The sequence below is a fragment of the Macaca thibetana genome, chromosome 13 (genome assembly GCF_024542745.1).
Source record: "Macaca thibetana thibetana isolate TM-01 chromosome 13, ASM2454274v1, whole genome shotgun sequence".
In the NCBI taxonomy this organism is placed as follows: Eukaryota; Metazoa; Chordata; class Mammalia; order Primates; family Cercopithecidae; genus Macaca; species Macaca thibetana.
In genome coordinates, this window is record NC_065590.1 from 15,754,028 (window position 1) to 15,773,267 (window position 19,240).

The 19,240-nt window shown below is 42.9% G+C and overlaps 2 protein-coding genes across 3 annotated transcripts in view; both read right to left on the reverse strand.

Annotated features, from left to right (window-relative positions):
- The window catches only part of POLR1B (RNA polymerase I subunit B), a 41,477-nt gene extending 35,024 nt beyond the window's left edge, over positions 1-6,453 (reverse strand). The window contains exon 1 of one of the 2 annotated variants that reach the window (XM_050753004.1): positions 161-6,453. In XM_050753004.1, coding sequence (XP_050608961.1) covers positions 161-337 — 177 coding nt within the window. In that variant the 5' untranslated portion in view covers positions 338-6,453. The remainder of the gene's footprint in view (positions 1-160) is intronic. The other variant, XM_050753002.1, reaches the window with a different exon arrangement.
- A 2,483-nt stretch (positions 6,454-8,936) lies between these two features.
- Positions 8,937-19,240, reverse strand: part of TTL (tubulin tyrosine ligase) — a 45,251-nt gene continuing 34,947 nt past the window's right edge. The window contains exon 7 of the mRNA XM_050753100.1: positions 8,937-12,916. Coding sequence (XP_050609057.1) covers positions 12,802-12,916 — 115 coding nt within the window. The 3' untranslated portion in view covers positions 8,937-12,801. The remainder of the gene's footprint in view (positions 12,917-19,240) is intronic.

A 19,240-nucleotide genomic window follows, 5' to 3' on the forward strand; every position in this document is an offset into this window, starting at 1 on the left:
CCAATTCCGCGTCCTGTTTAACATGTTGTGCTCTCCCGCTTACCCACTGAGCCTGTCAGGATCAAGGAGCACATGCATTTAGGGTCATATTGTGACCTCCCAGCCATCTCCCTGGGATTGGCCTCGCCGCGGCAAGGGCGCCAGCGGACGCCGCGCTCACCTGCACCGCAAGGCCGAGACCCTCGTGCACGGCGTAGTTGAAGGACTCCACATGCGCCCGCGTCAGATCCTGCAACGCTGCCTTTTGCTGTTCCCGCGGGATTCCATAAGAGGGGTCGGTCAGGTGCTTTAGGGTAGGCCCGCTGGGCAGGTTCCGCCACCGGCTGCCGGGATCCATGCGGCCACCTGCACACCGAACGCCAGTGGCTCTGTACACGCCGGAAGTAGTGGCCGGAGTCCCGCTTCCGCAGCCTGCTGGGAAATGTAGTTCCCTCTCGTTCCGCCCGCCCTAGGCCCTACGGTTTCGGTTTCACGGAGTCGACGTAGAACCAAAAACTTCGAGTGAACGGGCCGATTAAGGCCGTGACCAGCTAGAGCGTGGCGGTCCCTCCCTTTCTCCCATCTTCCGCCCCACCCATCTCCCTCCTCTGCGACAGATGCCGCAGGTGGAAACCCGCTCCTCTCCCAGTGGAGCGTGTGATCTCTTTGGCTCTCATTGGCTCAGTCAATTAGGATTGGAGGAGAGCGGTCTTCTCAGGTTCTCTTCTATTTCCCTTAACCCGTTCCCAGTCCCACGCCGATGCCGACACTGGGGAGTCATCCGGCCAAAGTCGTTGCTTCAACGAAAAAGCGGATGCCGGGCCCCTGGCTGACTCTACCCAACTCCTAACTCGCGAGGCTCATCCCTGGGAAGCCAAGGAGTGGTCGGGCCCCGCTAACCTCCTCGCATCTTCTGGACTGGAGTCCTTGGGGAGGCCTGGGGAGGGAGGTGGGATTGGGCGGTCTCGGATGGAGGGGAGAGGGCAGCTGGGCGTCCCACTGGATTTACAGCGTGAAGATCCTTTGCGTCCCTGTGAGCCCCTTACCTCCCCAGTACACTGATTAATCAGGGAATGCCTGCTGGCCTTTCAACTTCATTGTGTGTTTAACAGCTATATTGCGTTATAACTGGCATACAATAAACCAAACATTTAAAGTGTACGTGTTAAGTTTTGACCTATGTATACAACCATGCAGCCATCACCACAAAACAGTTAAACCACCACTACCCAGTATCCTCCTGTCCCTGAGAGTCCCTCCTTACTGTCAACTTCCCCTTTTCCTAGTTCACCTGGTACTTTTCCTTCCTATATCACTTTTTATAAAAAATTTCAGCCGGGAGTCTGTGTTGCACAGGCTGGTCTTGAACTTCCGACCTCAAGCTATCTTCTCGCCTTGCCTCTCTCAATGCTGGGATTACAGGCATGAGCCACCGCGCACGCCCGGCCAGCTGAGTAGTTGTAGTTCTTTATATAGCCTATACTAGTCCTTGTCAGATACATGATTTGCAAATATTTTCTCCCATTCTGTGGGTTTTTACTTTCTTGCTGGTGTCCTCTGAAGCAAACTGTTTTAGTTTTGAAGTGTGTTTTTTTTCTTTTGTTGCCTGTCTTTTTATATCATATCTAAGACATCATCGTGTAATCCAAGGTCATGAGGATTTAAAAAAAATTTTATGGGTACATAATTAGCATATTTAGGGGGTATATGAGATGTTTTGATACAGGCATACAATGTAATAATCACAGAAGGGTAGATGGGGTTTCCATCACTTCAAGCATTCATCATTTCTATATTATGAACATTCTAATTGTACTTCCTCAGTTATTTTTAAAGGTACAACAAATTATTGCTGACTGCAGTCACCCTGTTGTGCTATCAAATACTGGATCTTTTTCAATCATGGGAATTTTTACCTACATTTTCTACTTAGAGTTTTGTAGTTTCAACTCTTAAGTCTTTGACCCATTCTGAGCTAATTTTTGTATATGAGAAAGGCATATCACTTTATTCCTTTCCATGTGGATAGCCAGTTGTCCTAACACCATTTGTTAAAAAGACTGTTCTTTCCCGCATCAAATTTTCTTGGCCTCCTTGTCGAAAATCAATTCACCATAGATGCAAGGGTTTATTTTTGACTCTCAGTTCTATTCTCTTGATCTGCATGTCTATCTACATTTGTCTGTATGTCTGTCTACATTACTACACAGATTTGATTAATATAGCTTTGTAATAAATTTTGAAATCAGAAAGTGCACATCCTCCAACTTTTTCTTTCTCCAGATTTCTTTGATCCTTTGTATTTCAATATAGATTTTAGCGCCAGCTTAGCTCGTCAATTTCTCTCTTTTTTTGTTTTGTTTTTTGTTTTTTTGAGACAGAGTTTCGCTCTTGTTGCTGAGGTTGCAGTGCAGTGGCATGATCTCGGCTCACTGCAACCTCCACCTCCTGCCTCAGCCTCCCAAATAGCTGAGATTACAGGCATGCACCACCATGCCTGGCTAATTTTGTATTTTTCGTAGAGACGGGGTTTTACCATCTGTTGGCCAGGCTGGTCTTGAACTCCTGACCTCAAGTGATCCACCTGCCTCGGCCACCCAAAGTGCTGGGATTATAGGCGTGAGCCACCATGCCCTGTCCAACTTGTCAATTTCTGCAAAGAAGGCTGAGATTCTTGATCAGGATTGTGTTCAATCTGTAGATCAATTTGGGGCCTATTTTCATCCTAACGATAATTGTCTCCCGATCCATAAACATGGGATGTCTTTCCATTTATTTAGGTGTTCTTTAATTTCTTTCAGAGATGTTTTGTAGTATTTGGTGTAGAAATGAACTTTTGTTAAATTTATTCCTAAGTATTTCATTCTTTTTGATGTTGATGTAAATGGAATTGTTTTCTTAACTTCAAGTTGTTTGTAATATGTAGAAATACCATTGAGTTTTGTATATTGATCTTGTGTCTGGCAATCTTGCTGAACATTCTAACAGCGTTAGTGGATTTCTTAGGACTTTTTCTATATGATATCTTGTCGTCTGCAAAGAGAGATCGTCATACTTCTCCCTTTCCAGTCTGAATGCGCACTCTTCCTTCCTTCCTTTTGTCTAAATTGCTATAACATTTAGAACAATGTTGAAGTGACAAGAATAAATATAACTGTTTTGTGCCTGATATTGGGAAGAAAGTTCCCAACTGGAGCTTTCACATCACCATTAATATGATGTAGGCTGTGGGTTTTTCCAAAGATGCTCTTTATCAGGTTGAGGAAGTAATTTATTTCGTTTGTTGAGAGGTTTTTTCCAAGAAAGAGTGTTGTGTATTGCCAAATGCTTTTTCAGTGTATATTGAAAATGATCATGTGCTTTTTGTCCTTTTTTTCTATTAAAGTGGTATATTAAGTAAATTTTGTAAGTTAAACAAACTTTGCATTATTTCTTTTCCCCTTCTCAATGTTTGTTTTAGAATCAGGAGGTACATGTGCAAGTTTGTTACAAAGGTATACTGCGTGATGCTGAGGTCTGGGGTATGGTTGAACCTGTCACCCAGGTAGTGAGCATAGTATCCAATAGGTAGTTTTCAACCTTTGCTCCCCTCCTTCTCTCTTGGTGCTAGTAGTCCCCAGTATCTGCTGTTCCCATCTTTTATTTTATTTTATTTTATTTTTTTGAGACAGAGTCTGTCACCCAGGCTGGAGTGCAGTGGCGCAGTGGTGCAATCTCGGCTCACTGCAACCTCCACCTCCTGGGTTCAAGCGATTCCCCTGCCTCAGCCTGCCGAGTAGCTGGGATTATAGGCGCCTGCCACCACGCCTGGCTAATTTTCTGTATTTTTAGTAGAGATGGGGTTTCACCGTATTAGCCAGGATGGTCTCGATCTTCTGACCTCGTGATCCGCCCGCCTTGGCCTCCCAAAGTGCTGGGATTACAGGCATGAGCCACTGCACCTGGCCTGTTCCCATCTTTATGTCCATGTGTACCCAGTGTTTAGGTCCCATTTTTTACTTTAATTATTTTTGAGACAGGATTTTGCTCTGTCACCTAGGAGAGCAGTTGTGCGATCTCAACTCACTGCAACCTCCTCAGGTTCAAGTGATTCTTGTGCCTCAGCCATTAGCTGGGATTACAGGCATGCACCACCATGCCTGGCTAATTCTTGTATTTTTAATAGAGATGAGATTTAACCATGTTGCCCAGGCTGGACTCAAACTCCTGGCCTCATTTGATCTGCCCACCTTGGCCTCCTAAAAGTGCTGAGATTATAGGAGTGAGCCACCACGCCCAGCCTAGCTCCCACTTATAAGAGAACATACGTGATTCCAAACGTTGTAATCTTAGGGTAAGTCCTACTTAGTCATAATGTATAATCCTTTTTCTATGTTGCTGGATTTGGTTTACTAGTATTTTGTTGAAGATTTTTTCCATTTGTATTCCCAAGAGATTATTGGTCTTCTATTTGCTTTTCTTGTGACATTTTTGTCTGGTTTTAGTATCAGAGTATTAAGAGTGACCTCATAAAATTGAGGACACTCTTCTCAATTGAGGAGTATTTTCTTCTCTTCTATTTTTTAGGAGACTCTATGAAATAGTGGTGTTAATTCCTTACCATCTGGCTTACCATCTGGTCCTGGGCTTTTCCCTGTGGGAAGTTTTAAAAGGATTATTCCAACCTATTTACTTGTATATTTCATTAATACAGAAATTGACAAAATTTGTTATTGATTTCTGATTTTATTCCAACATGGTCAGAGAACATATGTAGTATGATTTCAATTCTTTTAAATTTACTGAGACCTGTTTTATGGCCTAGCATGTGATCTACCCCAGAGAATGTTCCAGGTGCACTTCAGAAGGATGTGTATCTTGCTGCTGTTGGGTGGAGTGCCTTGTAGATATTTGTCAAGTTTAGTTGGTTTATAGTGTTTTCTATTTTCTTGTTGATCTTCTGCCTAGTTTCTCTAGCTATTACTGAAATGGAGTTTTGAGGGTTCTGACGAATTGTAGTTAAATTGCCTGTTTCTTCCTTCAGTTCTCTCAGTTTTTATGTCATGTATCTTTAGGCTGTATAGCTAGGTACATATGTTTGTAATTGTCATATTTTCCTAATGGACTGATCCTCTTATCAATATAAAATATCCTTGACATACAGGTGGCCAGAAACATATGAAAAAATGTTAATCATCACTAATCATCAGAGAAATGCAAATCAAAATTACAACAAGATATCATCTCATGCCAGTCAGAATAGCTATTACTAAAAAGTCAAAAAATAACACATGCTGAAGAGGCTGTGGAAAAAAAGAGAATGCTTATACACTGCTGGCAGGAATGTAAATTGGTTGAGCCACTGTGGAAAGAAGTTTGAGATTTCTCAAAGAATTTAAAATGGAGCAGCCAGGCACGGTGGCTCACGCCTGTAATCCCAGCACTTTAGGAGGCTGAGGCAGGCGGATCGCCTGAGGTCAGGAGTTCAAGACCAGCCTAGCCAATATGGTGAAACCGTCTCTGCTAAAAATACAAAAATTAGCTGGGCGTGGTGGCACACGCTTGTAGTCCCAGCTACTTGGGAGGCTGAGGCAGGAGAATCACTTAAACCCAAGAGGCAGAGGTTGCAGTGAGCACAGATCACGCCCACCGCACTCCAGCCTGGGTGACAGAGCGAGACTCCATCAAACAAACAAACAGAGCTACTATTCAACGTAGCCTCCCATTACTGGGTATATATCCAAAAGAAAACAATTCATTCTACCAGAAAGACACACGCACCTATATATTTATCACAGTGCTATTCACAATAGCAAAGACATGGAATCAACCTAGGTGCCCATCAGCAGTGGACTGGATAAAGAAAATGTAGTACATATACACCACGGAATACTATGCAGCCAGAAAAAAGAATGAAATCATGTCCTTTGCAGTAACATGGATGCAGGTGGAGGCCATTATCCTAAGTGAAATAATACAGGAACAGAAAACGGGAGACCAAACATTAGATACACATGGACACAAAAACAGCAACAAGAGACACTAAAGACTACAAGAGGGAGACGGGAGGGAGGGGAGCAAGGATTGGAAAGCTAACTATTGGGTACTATGCTCACTACTTGGGTAATGGGATCTGTTCCCCAACCTCAGGACCCATGTAACAAACATGCACATGTACCTCCAGAATCTAAAATAAAAGTTGGAACTATTAAAAAAAAGTCCTTCTTTGTCTGTAGAAACAATTTTTTTCTTAAAGCCTATGTTGTTTAATATTAGTATAGCCATTCCAGTTCTCTTTGAGTTACTGTTTGCAAAGTATATCTTTTTCCATCATTTTACTTTCAACCTATTTGTGTTTTTTAATCTAAAGTGTGTTTTGCCAGGTGCATTGACTGATGCCTGTAATCCCAGCTAGTCAGGGGAGACTGAGGCAGGAGGATTGCCTGAGGCCAGGAGTTCAAGATCAGCTTGGGAAACAAAGTACGACCCTATCTCTAAAAAAAAAAAAAAAAAAAAAAAAAAAAAAAAAAAAAAAATTTGTTTTGGAGAGATATTTGCACTCCCATGTTTCCTGCAGCCTTGTTTACAATAGCCAAGATTTGGAAGCAACGTAAGTGTCCATCAGCAGATGAATGGATAAAGAAAATATGTTGCTTACACACAATGGAGTACTGTTCAGCCATAAAGAGTGAGATCCTGTCACTTCCAACAACATGGATGGAACTGGAGATCATTATGTGAAGTGAAATTAGCCAGGCAAGTTTTGAAGAAAGCCAGGCCCTATCTCTAAAAACATTGCCAAGTATGGTGGCAGGTGCCTATAGTTCCAGCTACTTGGGTGGCTGAGGTGGGAAGATTACTTGAAACCAGAAGTTTGAGGCTGCAGTGAGCTATCATTACACCACTAGACTCCAACCTAAGCAACAGAGGCAGATATGAAGTGTTTTTTGTAGATGGCATATAGTTGGATCATGATTTTTTAAAAAATCAATTTGCCAGTCTCTACCTTCTGATAGAGTACTTAATTCATTCACATTTAATGAAATTACTGATAAGGCAGGATTTAGCTACCATTTTACTGTGGTTTCCTACGCCTCTTGCCTTTTTTTCTCCTCTATTTTTCATTACTTCCTTCTCTTTTCTGAAATATATATTTTCTAGTGTAACATTTCCGTTTCTTGTCATTTTTTACTATGTATTTAAAATTATTTTCTTAGTGGCTGGTGTGTCTCAAGGTGGACTCTTTGAGTCTTTCCTACTTAGAATTTGTTGAGCTTCTTGGATTCACTTTAATGTTTTTCCTCAAAGTGGGAAAGGTTTTGGCCACTATTTCTTACAATATATTTTTTATCCCCTTCCCTCTCTCTCACTTCTCCATTCTAGGACTTCTATTTTGTGTATGTTGGTATGTTTGATGGTGTCTGAAAGGTCTCAAGCACTGATCAATTTTCTTTGTTGTTTTTTTTTTTTTCTGTTCCTCAGACTGGATAATCTCAAATGGCTTCTAATTCACTGATTCCTTCTTTTACCAGTTCAAACCTATTTTTAAACTTCTCAAGTAAATTTTTCGTTTGTATTTTTGTACTTTGCAACTCCAAAACTTCTACTTGGTTCTATTTTATAAACTTCCTTCCCTTCCTTCCTTCCTTCCCTTCCTTCCTTACTTTCTTTTTCTTTCTTTCTTTTTCTGGGTTGCTGGTAAAAGGATGAGTTAGACTCCCTTCTTCTCTTGCCATGTGATGCCTTGTGCCATGCTATGAGGCAGCAAGAAGGCCCTCACCAGATATGGCCCCTTGATATTGGACTTTTCATCCTCCAGAACTATGAGCCGAATACACTTCTCTGTAGCATTCTGTTACAGCAATACAAAATAGACTAAGATATGGAGGGATGCCTTGGGGAAAACACCTTTAAAATATTACTACACCTCTGTGCTATGGGAGAACTTAAGGTTAAGGAGAAGGACAGCAAGTGGGACCAGTCTTTAAGAGAAGTTCTCCAAAGGCTTTGGACCTGTCCACTCTCAGGCGCCTAAGTAGCTGCCTGCCTGGGTCCATGTCTGCTTGCCCCCTGCACCGTGCCCATGCGATCTCTTCTGAGTCCACTGGGAATGTGTCATGCTGCATTTGAAACCTGTTCGGAGTGGGGTGCCAGGGCTTCTGGGCCTCTAGCATGGAAACCTTTCCTGTGCCAGAGGTGTATTTAGGAAGTGGAAGCAGCCACAGAAGGCAGGCCACCCACACAAAGTAAAGATGTTCAAAGCATTCAGCCTTATTGCACAAGAAGTTACAAGTTAATAACAATGTGCACTAATGAAACTCTTTCTATCCACAAGACTAAGCACCTGAGGTGTGTGAGGTTTATAGGGATTTAAAAACCTGGCCTTGGTGAAATGCTTTGCAAGAACTCAATACACAAGACATGTAAGAAAAGATGGGCTGGGACTTTGGCAGCTGAAATAGTCTCAGTGCTTCACTGAACAGCTCATCAGTTTTGAAGGACAATCTGTTGGCTTATCTATCGGGTAACATCCTGGGGTCAGCAAATTACTGCCACATCTGGCCTGCTTTTATGTGGCCTATGAGCTAAGAACAGTTTTTGTATTTTTTAAGAGCTGGAGAAAAAAACAAAAAGTATGAAAAAAAAAAAAAAAAACAAAGGCCCTATATGGTTTGCAAAGGCTAGCAGATTATCCGACCTTTTACAGAAAGTCCGTCTGCCCCTGAGTAACAGCATCATGGATTTATATTTACTTTATTATTTATTTATTTTTGAGACAGGATCTCGCTCTTTGCTCAGGCTGGAGTACAGTGGTGTGAACATGGTTCAGAGCAGCCTCACACCTCAGCCTCAAGTGATCCTCCCACCTCAGCGTCCACCATGCGCCACCACGCCCAGCTAATTATATGGTGAATTTAAATGACCAGTGATATCCTAGGACAGTCAGTACCTACAAGAACGAAAGGGCACAAAAACACTTGAAATATCTTTACTTTACTTTAGTATTCCAGGCATTTTAAATATTCATACAATTGCCTTATTTCAGCAGTCATTTCCTCTCCAGTACAGATTTTGTGTCCAGGATCAGAGCCATGTATATCACCGAATTTTCTCTATAGCACCCACATGCTACATGGGACCCACTCCGGCGCCTGTGTCTTTGCTAGTAGAACCTCTCACCACGCCTGCAAGAGGGCTGGACCTCCCCTTGCTTGATGTAGCCTCCACTGTGAATGCAAACACACTTTGAAGCTTCAATCCCAGTACATTTCCAGCACTCCCAGGTGTTCCATGTATGTGGCAATCATCCCGCAGAGCTAGTGACACATCATGTCAGCTGGTACCTATGCCAGCACCTGCTCCACTACATCACACAGATGCTGAGGCACTTAAATGTTCTTGGTAAAATGGAGTTCATAATTGCCATAGGAGTTGAGTGTGGGGGAAGGGGACTTTCTCTCAATAATTAACACCCTTGGCCGGGTGTGGTGGCTCACGCCTGTAATCCCAGCACTCTGGGAGGCCGAGGCGGGTGGATCACGAGGTCAGGAGATCGAGACCATCCTGGCTAACACAGTGAAACCCCGTCTCTACTAAAAAATACAAAAAATTAGCCGGGCGTGGTGGCGGGCGCCTGTAGTTCCAGCTACTCGGGAGGCTGAGGCAGGAGAATGGCGTGAACCTGGGAGGCGGAGCTTGCAGTGAGCTGAGATCGTGCCACTGCACTCCAGCCTGGGCGACAGAGTGAGACTCCATCTCAAAAAAAAAAAAATTAACACCCTTAATACACATTTAGCAGATTTATAATTTCATGTCTGTTTACATTTGTTGTCAAAGCTCCATAAACTATTTACGTAAATGAAAGCATGTTCGAGTTTCCAAATGCCGCTATGACAAGCAAACAGAGAAACTGCTTAGATAACACCTGCTTGCGTCATAAATACATGTGGCAACATCTGGTCATTCTTAAAGAAATGCTTGTGTTTCCAAAAAGAATTTTTTTTTTAAGTCATAAGCCTTATGCAATTCTTCCAAGGTAATAATGTGTTTGTCCTTCCTTCTCAAGTGTGGTTCAAGGCATCTCAAGGCATATTGCTGTCTGAGGTTCTGATTTCACTGGCCGGGCAGAGAGGGGAAGAGTGGGCACTAACATGTTTTAAAAGCTTCACAAGTCATTCGAGCATGTAGTCAGTGTTGAGAACCTTGGTACTAAAGGCTCTTGCATCTTCCTACTGTCACTTGTCCTCACCAAAAGCCCTTGAGGTAGTCCCTGGGTCAGGCAATGATCTCTTTCATGGGCTAAGAAACTAAGGCACAGAGAGGTTAACAGGCTCCTCTGATACTGTGCAGTCAAATGACAGAACCATGATTGCAACTGACATTTCCAAATAAACAATGACTCCTCCCCCAGCAACGGGCAGCACTTACATGGACCAAAAGTATGAAGCCTGACTGCGAGCCAGGCATGACCTTCTGTGTCAAGGACATCATGGAAGGGAAAGGAACAGTTCTGAACCAATCATTCCACATGAACAGAAATAAATACATAAAGCCAGGCTTGGTGGTGTGCACCTGTAGTCTCAGCTACCCAGGAGGCTGAGACAGGAGGATCACTCAAGCCCAGAAATTCGAGGCTGCAGTGTGCTGATTGCAACTGCGAATAGCCACTGCAATCCAGCCTGGGCAACATAATGAGACCACGTCCTTGTAAAAAATAATAAAATTTAAAAAAATTTAAAAATATTTATAAACAAAATAAGTGCCTAAGATACTTATTGGAAGCCATATGAGGAATGAGGCATAACTTTTTCTTTTCTTAAAAGTCTTACTTCCCTCATATATATGCCATTGAATCAGGTTTCTCAGAAAATCCATCAAGATTCACAGACTTCCTGACATCTGAATTCTTAGCTCTGTTAGTGTGAGGGCTAGAAAACTCGTGAATGTCTCTATAATTTGGGTCCAAAAGATAATTACGAACCTGTGTTAGCATGTGACAGCATTACAAAAACGCCCATGCTTTTCCTGTCACTCACCCACCTAGACTTGCCAGGGACCCAGAACCCTACACGTTCTAACTGGGTATACATCTTCCCAGGATCCGATCAGATCTCATTCCCTTCTCTGAATTTCCCAAATACCAACCCGTCGGCTGCGTTGGGCCTCAAAGATTAACAATTACAACTGACTGTTTTATTTTGCTCTACAGGCAAACTTTTAAATCTGTATTCTGGGTAATCCCCAGGACGTTTATTTTGTAATTTCAAATTTCCATGAGAGCCAATTCACCTGGGACCTTCTCCACTTCACCCCAAGGTAACACCCTCACATCCTATCAACTATTGCTGCACCTAAGAAATAATTTCTATCATTATTGCCTTTTTCATTGTAAGTTCTCACATGTCATCATGTTCAAGGAGGCATTGATTTTCTCCTCTTTTGTAAAAGTCTCACCTGACTGCAGAAATGTTTTCTTGAGCCAAGCAGAAACGAGGAATGGAGCACACATAGCCATGAAGAAAGAACACAGCACGTTCTGGTGGGGAGGGCAGTTTTCAATGGGTTGCTGTGATTTCCAGGACACTCTAGGAAGGGCCTGTCTACTCAGCTTACACTGAACACAAATGACATCTTGTTCTCCCTACTGCTAGTGATGTGGCCTCCTGAAAAGCCTATAAAGTATTAGTTAATCCAGTAAGTGGAAGCCACTTCTAACAGTATCCATTTGTAGAGACTTACAAGACGCTGTGTGGAGCTGAAACCACTTCCTTCCCATTTTAGAAGACTTTCCCATTCAGGCAGGACATATACTCTCACATATACTCCCCTGATGCCTACAGGCACAGGAACTCACATCCCTCCTGGAAGGAAACCTGTCCCTCTAGCTACTGCAGAAAGCGCTTGGGGCATAAAAAGAACAAAAAGGGGGAAAGCAACCTTTGTCTGGGGCAGGGCCACTGGGGAGTGGAATTTTACTGACTCCTCAGCCTCAGAGAGGTTTTTACAAAGGTTTTAAAAAAAAGGGGGGGGGAACAAGGCAAAACTGCATTTAGAATTTTGGTCAAAGAAAATTGAGAAAATTGAATCATCATAGTTTCAAAGATCTACCATATTCAACCTATTAAGTAAAGCAATATATCATGTTTTTTTTTTCTCTCTCATGCTTATTTGATGCTTACAGGTTCAGGGCAGACTTGCCACTTTGTTTCTAAAACATGCAGAGAGCAGACTTAGGGCAGCATATGCTGTTCTGGGGCCCAACCCACACAAACCCTGACAGGTGACTGACCAAACGCCATCAGGAAGGTGATGAGGGAAACCACCTTCACCGAGAGGCCAGTGCACAAAACAAAACTAAGGACTGTTGGTGCATGCTTGTCCAGAGCTGAGTGGCAGAGCGTTACGGAAGGGATGGGCGGGGAACACACAGGCAACCTTCAATATGCTCTGACGTCCAATCCACAGTCCAGAGCAGTGGGGCTGCAGCCGGGCATGGAGCTAAGGCACTAGGGCTGCAGTGGGTGGGAGGCACCGACCAGAGGTCCCAGTGCCCTGCCATTCCCGGGGAGAGGGGAAAGAGCTCTGCTCACAAGGCTGCCTTTGTGTACCAAAGTTGTTTTCAAACGTCTCAACAGCATTGCTGAGTGCTCCACCTGGGAAGCCCCCTGAGCAACCCTGTCTTCGGGAGCTGCATCCTCTGCTCACGTGCCTTCTTCCATCTCATCTTTGCGAGTGACCTTTCTTTCCCCTGCTGTGGGCTGGATAAAGAGCAATCCAGTCATTTCACCGTTCCCTGGAGCAGGACCCCGTGCTTTTTCCAAGGCAGCAGGGAGCGCCCCTCCATCACAGCTTGGTGAAGGCAGCTGGCTGGGTCTGAGGTTGCTCCACATCTGGGGGTGGGAAGACACTGGAAATGGCTATGTCCACGATGCCCTGGCACAGTTCTGCATAGAGCTTCCTGAAATGTGTTTTAAAAAATATCATTGAGGATGTTCATCAAAGTGCAAGCAAAAAAAAATAAATGTTTTTTGTTTTTGAGACAGGGTTTTACTCTGTCTCCCAAGCTGGCATGCAGTGGCGCAATCATGGTACATACACTGCAGATTCAAATTCCCAGGCTCAAGGGTGCCTCCCACCTTAGCCTCACAAGTAGCTGGCACTATAGGTGTGTACCACTGTGCCCAGCTAATTTTAAAATTTTTTGTAAAGACAGGGTCTTGCTGTGTTGCCCAGGCTGCTCTTGAACTCCTGAGCTCAAGCAACCCTCTCACCTTGGCCTCCCAAAGTGCTGGGATTACAGGCATGAGCCACTGTGCCTGGCAGTTTTTCTTGTTTTTGTTTTTTACCAAAATCTGCCCTAGAAATTCTATTTTGTGACCACATTTCTTAAACTGGTTGCCACTCAGCCAGAGAGAAAGGTCGGGTTACCCACAAAGGGAAGCCCATCAGACTAACAGCGGATCTCTCAGCAGAAACTCTATAAGCCAGAAGGGAGTGGGGGCCAATATTCCACATTCTTAAAGAAAAGAATTTTCAACCCAGATTTTCATATTCAGCCAAACTAAGCTTCATAAGTGAAGGAGAAATAAAATCCTTTACAGACAAGCAAATGCTTAGAGATTTTGTCACCACTAGGCCTGCCTTACAAGAGCTCCTGAAGGAAGCACTAAACATGGAAAGGAACAACCGGTACCAGCCATTGCAAAAACATGCCAAACTGTAAAGACCATCGATGCTAGGAAGAAACTGCATCAACTAATGAGCAAAATAACCAGCTAACATCATAATGATAGGATCAAATTCACACATAACAATATTAACCTTAAATGTAAATGGGCTAAATGCTCCAATTAAAAGACACAGACTGGCAAATTGGATAACGAGTCAAGACCCATCAGTTTGCTGTATTCAGGAGACCCATCTCACATGCAGAGACACACATAGGCTCAAAATAAAGGGATGGAGGAAGATCTACCAAGCAAATGGAAAACAAAAAAAAGCAGGGGTTGCAGTCCTAGTCTCTGATAAAACAAAGTTTAAACCATCAAAGATCAAAAGAGACAAGCCCATTACATAACGGTAAAGTGATCAATTCAACAATAAGAGCTAACTATCCTAAATATATATGCACCCAATACAGGAGCACACAGATTCATAAAGTAAGTCCTTACAGACCCACAAAGAGACTTAGACTCCCACACAATAATAACAGGAGATTTTGACACCCCACTGTTAACACTAGATAGATCAATAAGACAGTTAACAAGGATATTCAGGAATTGAACTCAGCTCTGCACCAAGCAGACCTGATAGACATCTACAAAACTCTCCACCCCAAATTAACAGAATATACATTCTTCTCAGCACCACATTGTACTTATTCCAAAATTGACCACATAATTGGAAGTAAACTGACCACATAATTGGAAGTAAAGCACTCCTCAGCAAATGTAAAAGAACAGAAATTGGCCAGGCGCGGTGGCTCACGCCTGTAATCCCAGCACTTTGGGAGGCCGAGGCAGGTGGATCACGAGGTCAGGAGATTGAGACCATCCTGGCTAACACGGTGAAACCCTGTCTCTACTAAAAATACAAAAATTAGCCGGGTGTGGTGGCGGGCACCTGTAGTTCCAGCTACTTGGGAGGCTGAGGCAGGAGAATGGCGTGAACCTGGGAGGCAAAGCTTGCAGTGAGCCGAGATTGTGCCACTGCACTCCAGCCTGGGTGACAGAGTGAGACTCCATCTCAAAACAAAATAAAAAATAAAAAAATAACAGAAACTGTAACAAACTGTCTCTCAGACCACAGTGCAATCAAACTAGAACTCAGGATTAAGAAACTCACTCAAAACCACTCAACTACATGTAAACTGAACAACCTGCTCTTGAAGTGACTATTGGGTACATAACGAAATGAAGGCAGAAATAAAGATGTTCTTTGAAACCAATGAGAACAAAGACACAACATACCAGAATCTCTGGGACACATTTAAAGCAGTGTGTAGCGGGAAATTTATAGTACTAAATGCCCACAAGAGAAAGCAGGAAAGATCTAAAATTGACACCCTAACATCACAATTAAAAGAACTAGAGAAGCAAGAGCAAACACATTCAAAACCTAGCAGAAGGCAAGAAATAACTAAGATCAGAGCAGAACTGAAGGAGATAGAGACACAAAAAACCCTTCAAAAAATCAATGAATCCAGGAGCTGCTTCTTTGAAAAGATCAACAAAATTGATAGACCGCTAGCAAGACTAATAAGCAAGAAAAGAGAGATGAATCGAATAGACGCAATAAAAAATGATAAAGGGGATATCACCACCGATCCCACAGAAATACAAACTACCATCACAGAATACTATAAACATCTCTATGGAAATAAACTAGAAAACTTAGAAGAAATGGATAAATTCCTGGACACATACACCCTCCCAAAACTAAACCAGGAAGAAGTTGAATCCCTGAATAGACCAAAAACAGGCTCTGAAATTGAGGCAATAATTACTAGCCTGCCAATCAAAAAAAGTCCAGGACCAGACAGATTCACAGTCGAATTCTCCTGGAGGTACAAAGAGGAGTTGGTACCATTCCTTCTGAAACTATTCCAATCAATAGAAAAAGAGGGAATCCTCCCTAACTCATTTTATGAGGCCAGCATCATCCTGATACCAAAGCGTGGCAGAGACACAACAAAAAAAGAGAATTTTAGACCAATATCCCTGATGAACACTGATGCAAAAATCCTCAATAAAATACTGGCAAACCGAATCCTGCAGCACATCAAAAAGCTTATCCACCATGACCAAGTTGGCTTCATTCCTGGGATGCAAGGCTGGTTCAACATATGCAAATCAATAAACGTAATCCAGCATATAAACAGAACCAAAGACAAAAACCACATGATTATCTCAAAAGATGCAGAAAAGGCCTTTGACAAAATTCAACAGCCCTTCATGCTAAAAACTCTCAATAAACTAGGTATTGATGGGATGTATCTCAAAATAATAAGAGCTATTTATGACAAACCAATATCATACTGAATGGGCAAAAACTGGAATCATTCCCTTTGAAAACTGGCACAAGACAGGGATGCTCTCTCTCACCACTCCTACTCAACATAGTATTGGAAATTCTGTCCAGGGCAATCAGGCAGGAGAAAGAAATAAAGGGTATTCAATTAGGAAAAGAGGACGTCAAATTGTCCCTGTTTGCCAATGACATGATTGTATATTTAGAAAACCCCATCGTCTCAGCCCAAAATCTCCTTAAGCTGATAAGCAACTTCAGCAAAGTCTCAGGATACAAAATCAATGTGCAAAAATCACAAGCATTCCTATACATCAATAACAGACAAACAGAGAGCCAAATCATGAGTGAACTCCCATTCACAATTGCTTCAAAGAGAATAAAACACCTAGGAATCCAACTTACAAGGGATGTAAAGGACCTCTTCAAGGAGAAATACAAACCACTGCTCAATGAAATAAAAGAGGACACAAACAAATGGAAGAACGTTTCATGCTCATGGATAGGAAGAATCAATATCGTGAAAATGGCCATACTGCCCAAGGTAATTTATACATTCAATGCCATCCCCATCAAGCTACCAATGACTTTCTTCACAGAATTGGAAAAAACTACTTTAAAGTTCATATGGAACCAAAAAAGATCCCGCATTGCCAAGACAATCCTAAGCCAAAAGAACAAAGCTGGAGACATCACGCTACCTGACTTCAAACTGTACTACAAGGCTACAGTAACCAAAACAGCATGGTACTGGTACCAAAACAGAGATATAGACCAATGGAACAGAACAGAGCCCTCAGAAATAATACCACACATCTACAGCCATCTGATCTTTGACAAACCTGACAAAAACAAGAAATGGGGAAAGGATTCCCTATTTAATAAACGGTGCTGGGAAAACTGGCTAGCCATAAGTAGAAAGCTGAAACTGGATCCCTTCCTTACACGTTATACAAAAATTAATTCAAGATGGATTAAAGACTTAAATGTTAGACCTAAAACCATAAAAACCCTAGAAGAAAACTGAGGCAATACCATTCATGACATAGGCACGAACAAGGACTTCATGACTAAAACACCAAAAGCAATGGCAACAAAAGCCAAAATTGACGAATGGGATCTAATTGAACTAAAAAGCTTCTGCACAGCAAAATAAACTACCATAAGAGCGAACAGGCAACCTACAGAATGGGAGAAAAATTTTACAATCTACCCATCTGACAAAGGGCTAATATCCAGAATCTAGAAAGAACGTAAACAAATTTACAAGAAAAAATCAAACAACCCCATTGAAAAGTGGGCAAAGGATATGAATAGACACTTCTCAAAAGAAGACATTTATGCAGCCAACAGACACATGAAAAAATGTTCATCATCACTGGCCATCAGAGAAATGCAAATCAAAACCACAATGAGATACCATCTCACACCAGTTAGAATGGCGATCATTAAAAAGTCAGGAAACAACAGGTGCTGGAGAGGATGTGGAGAAATGGAAACACTTTTACACTGCTGGTGGGATTGTAAACTAGTTCAACAATTGTGGAAGACAGTGTGGTGATTCCTCAAGGATCTACAACTAGAAATACCGTTTGACCCAGCCATCCTATTACTGGATATATACCCAAAGGATTATAAATCATCCTGCTATAAAGACACATGCACACGTATGTGTATTGCGGCACTATTCACAATAGCAAAGACTTGGAACCAACTCAAATGTCCATCAGTGACAGACTAGATTAAGAAAATGTGGCACATACACACCATGGAATACTATGCAGCCATAAAAAAGGATGAGTTCATGGATGAAGCTGGAAACCATCATTCTGAGCAAACTATCACAAGGACGGAAAACCAAACACCGCATGTTCTCACTCATAGGCGGGAACTGAATAATGAGAATACTTGGACACAGGATGGGGAACATCACATAATGGGGCCCATTGTGGGGTGGGGGGACGGGGGAGGGATAGCATTAGGAGATACACCTAATGTAAATAATGAGTTAATGGATGCAGCACACCAACATGGCACATGTATACATATGTAACAAACCTGCACATTGTGTACATGTACCCTAGAACTTAAAAGTATAATAATAATAATAATCAGAAGTCAAAAATAAAATAAAATAAAACTGGTTACCACTCTATATACAAATGCTTCAGAAAGTTTTGCATGAAGATAAAGCATGCCCTTGGCAAATATTTATGGAAGGCCTTGCAGGTGAACAAGACAGACACCTGGTGGGGAAGGCAGGCGATTTCAAGAGCGTGTAAGAGCCATCTTGCATTACACGGAGGGGCACCCAGGAAAAGGACCAACTCAGCATAATTGAAGGGACACTGGAAAAGACTCCCCAGTGACAGGGGAAGACTCCAGTGGCAGCTAAGCGAAGACCCAGGGATGAATAGAGGGCGGACAGAATGGATGACAGGGTAGAAATAAAGAAGAAGGGGTTGACACACACACACAGTTTCTTCTGATGAGTTAGTCTGATGACAGAGTAATGAGGGAAACTGCAAAGGCTCTGGCTAGAGAAAATCAGAGCTAGGACTGTTCAGGGAAAGCTTCCTCAAGATGTTGTTTCGGTAAAGAAGCAGCCAGCCATGGTGAGGCTGGTGGCGGTGGTAATGGTGGTGGGGATTCCACACACAGGTAACAGAAAGCACAAAGGCCCACTGCAGATAAGAGCAATCAAGGGAAATGTGACTTGGGATGAAGCTGGAGAGGTGGGTAAGGCAGTGGCCTTGCAGATGGAGGGAGGAATCTGGTTTGTGTCCCAGGTGCAATGGGAAGTCTGGAGAATGGCATGGTCTGGTGTCCGCTTTACACACTGGCTGCTCTGGGAGGATGAATTTCACTGGGGCAAGAGCAGAAATGCACCCCAGTTAGGAGGCTCTATGCCAAAGCCTTCACTATGGTGGAAGATGACCTATGCAGGGGTGACAGTGCAAATGGAGGGCAAAGGGCTCCGGAGGCTAGAGGCAGAACTCACAGGGCCCTGATGGGCAGGACTTGAGGGGAAGGGAAGGCAGAGGCAGGATCATTGTCAGGTTCAAGCTTAGTCTCTGGGGGAGCGGGGGGTGGTGACCGACTGAGACGGGCAAGTCTGGGAGGTAGACAGGGGGACATTCTGGCAGGGAAGGCAGGTGCAGATACTAGTCTGTATCTCTCGGCTGTGATGTAATTTGGTAATTTCAAAATCATGACGCTGGCTGAGATCACATACAGAGAGAGGAGACAAACACCC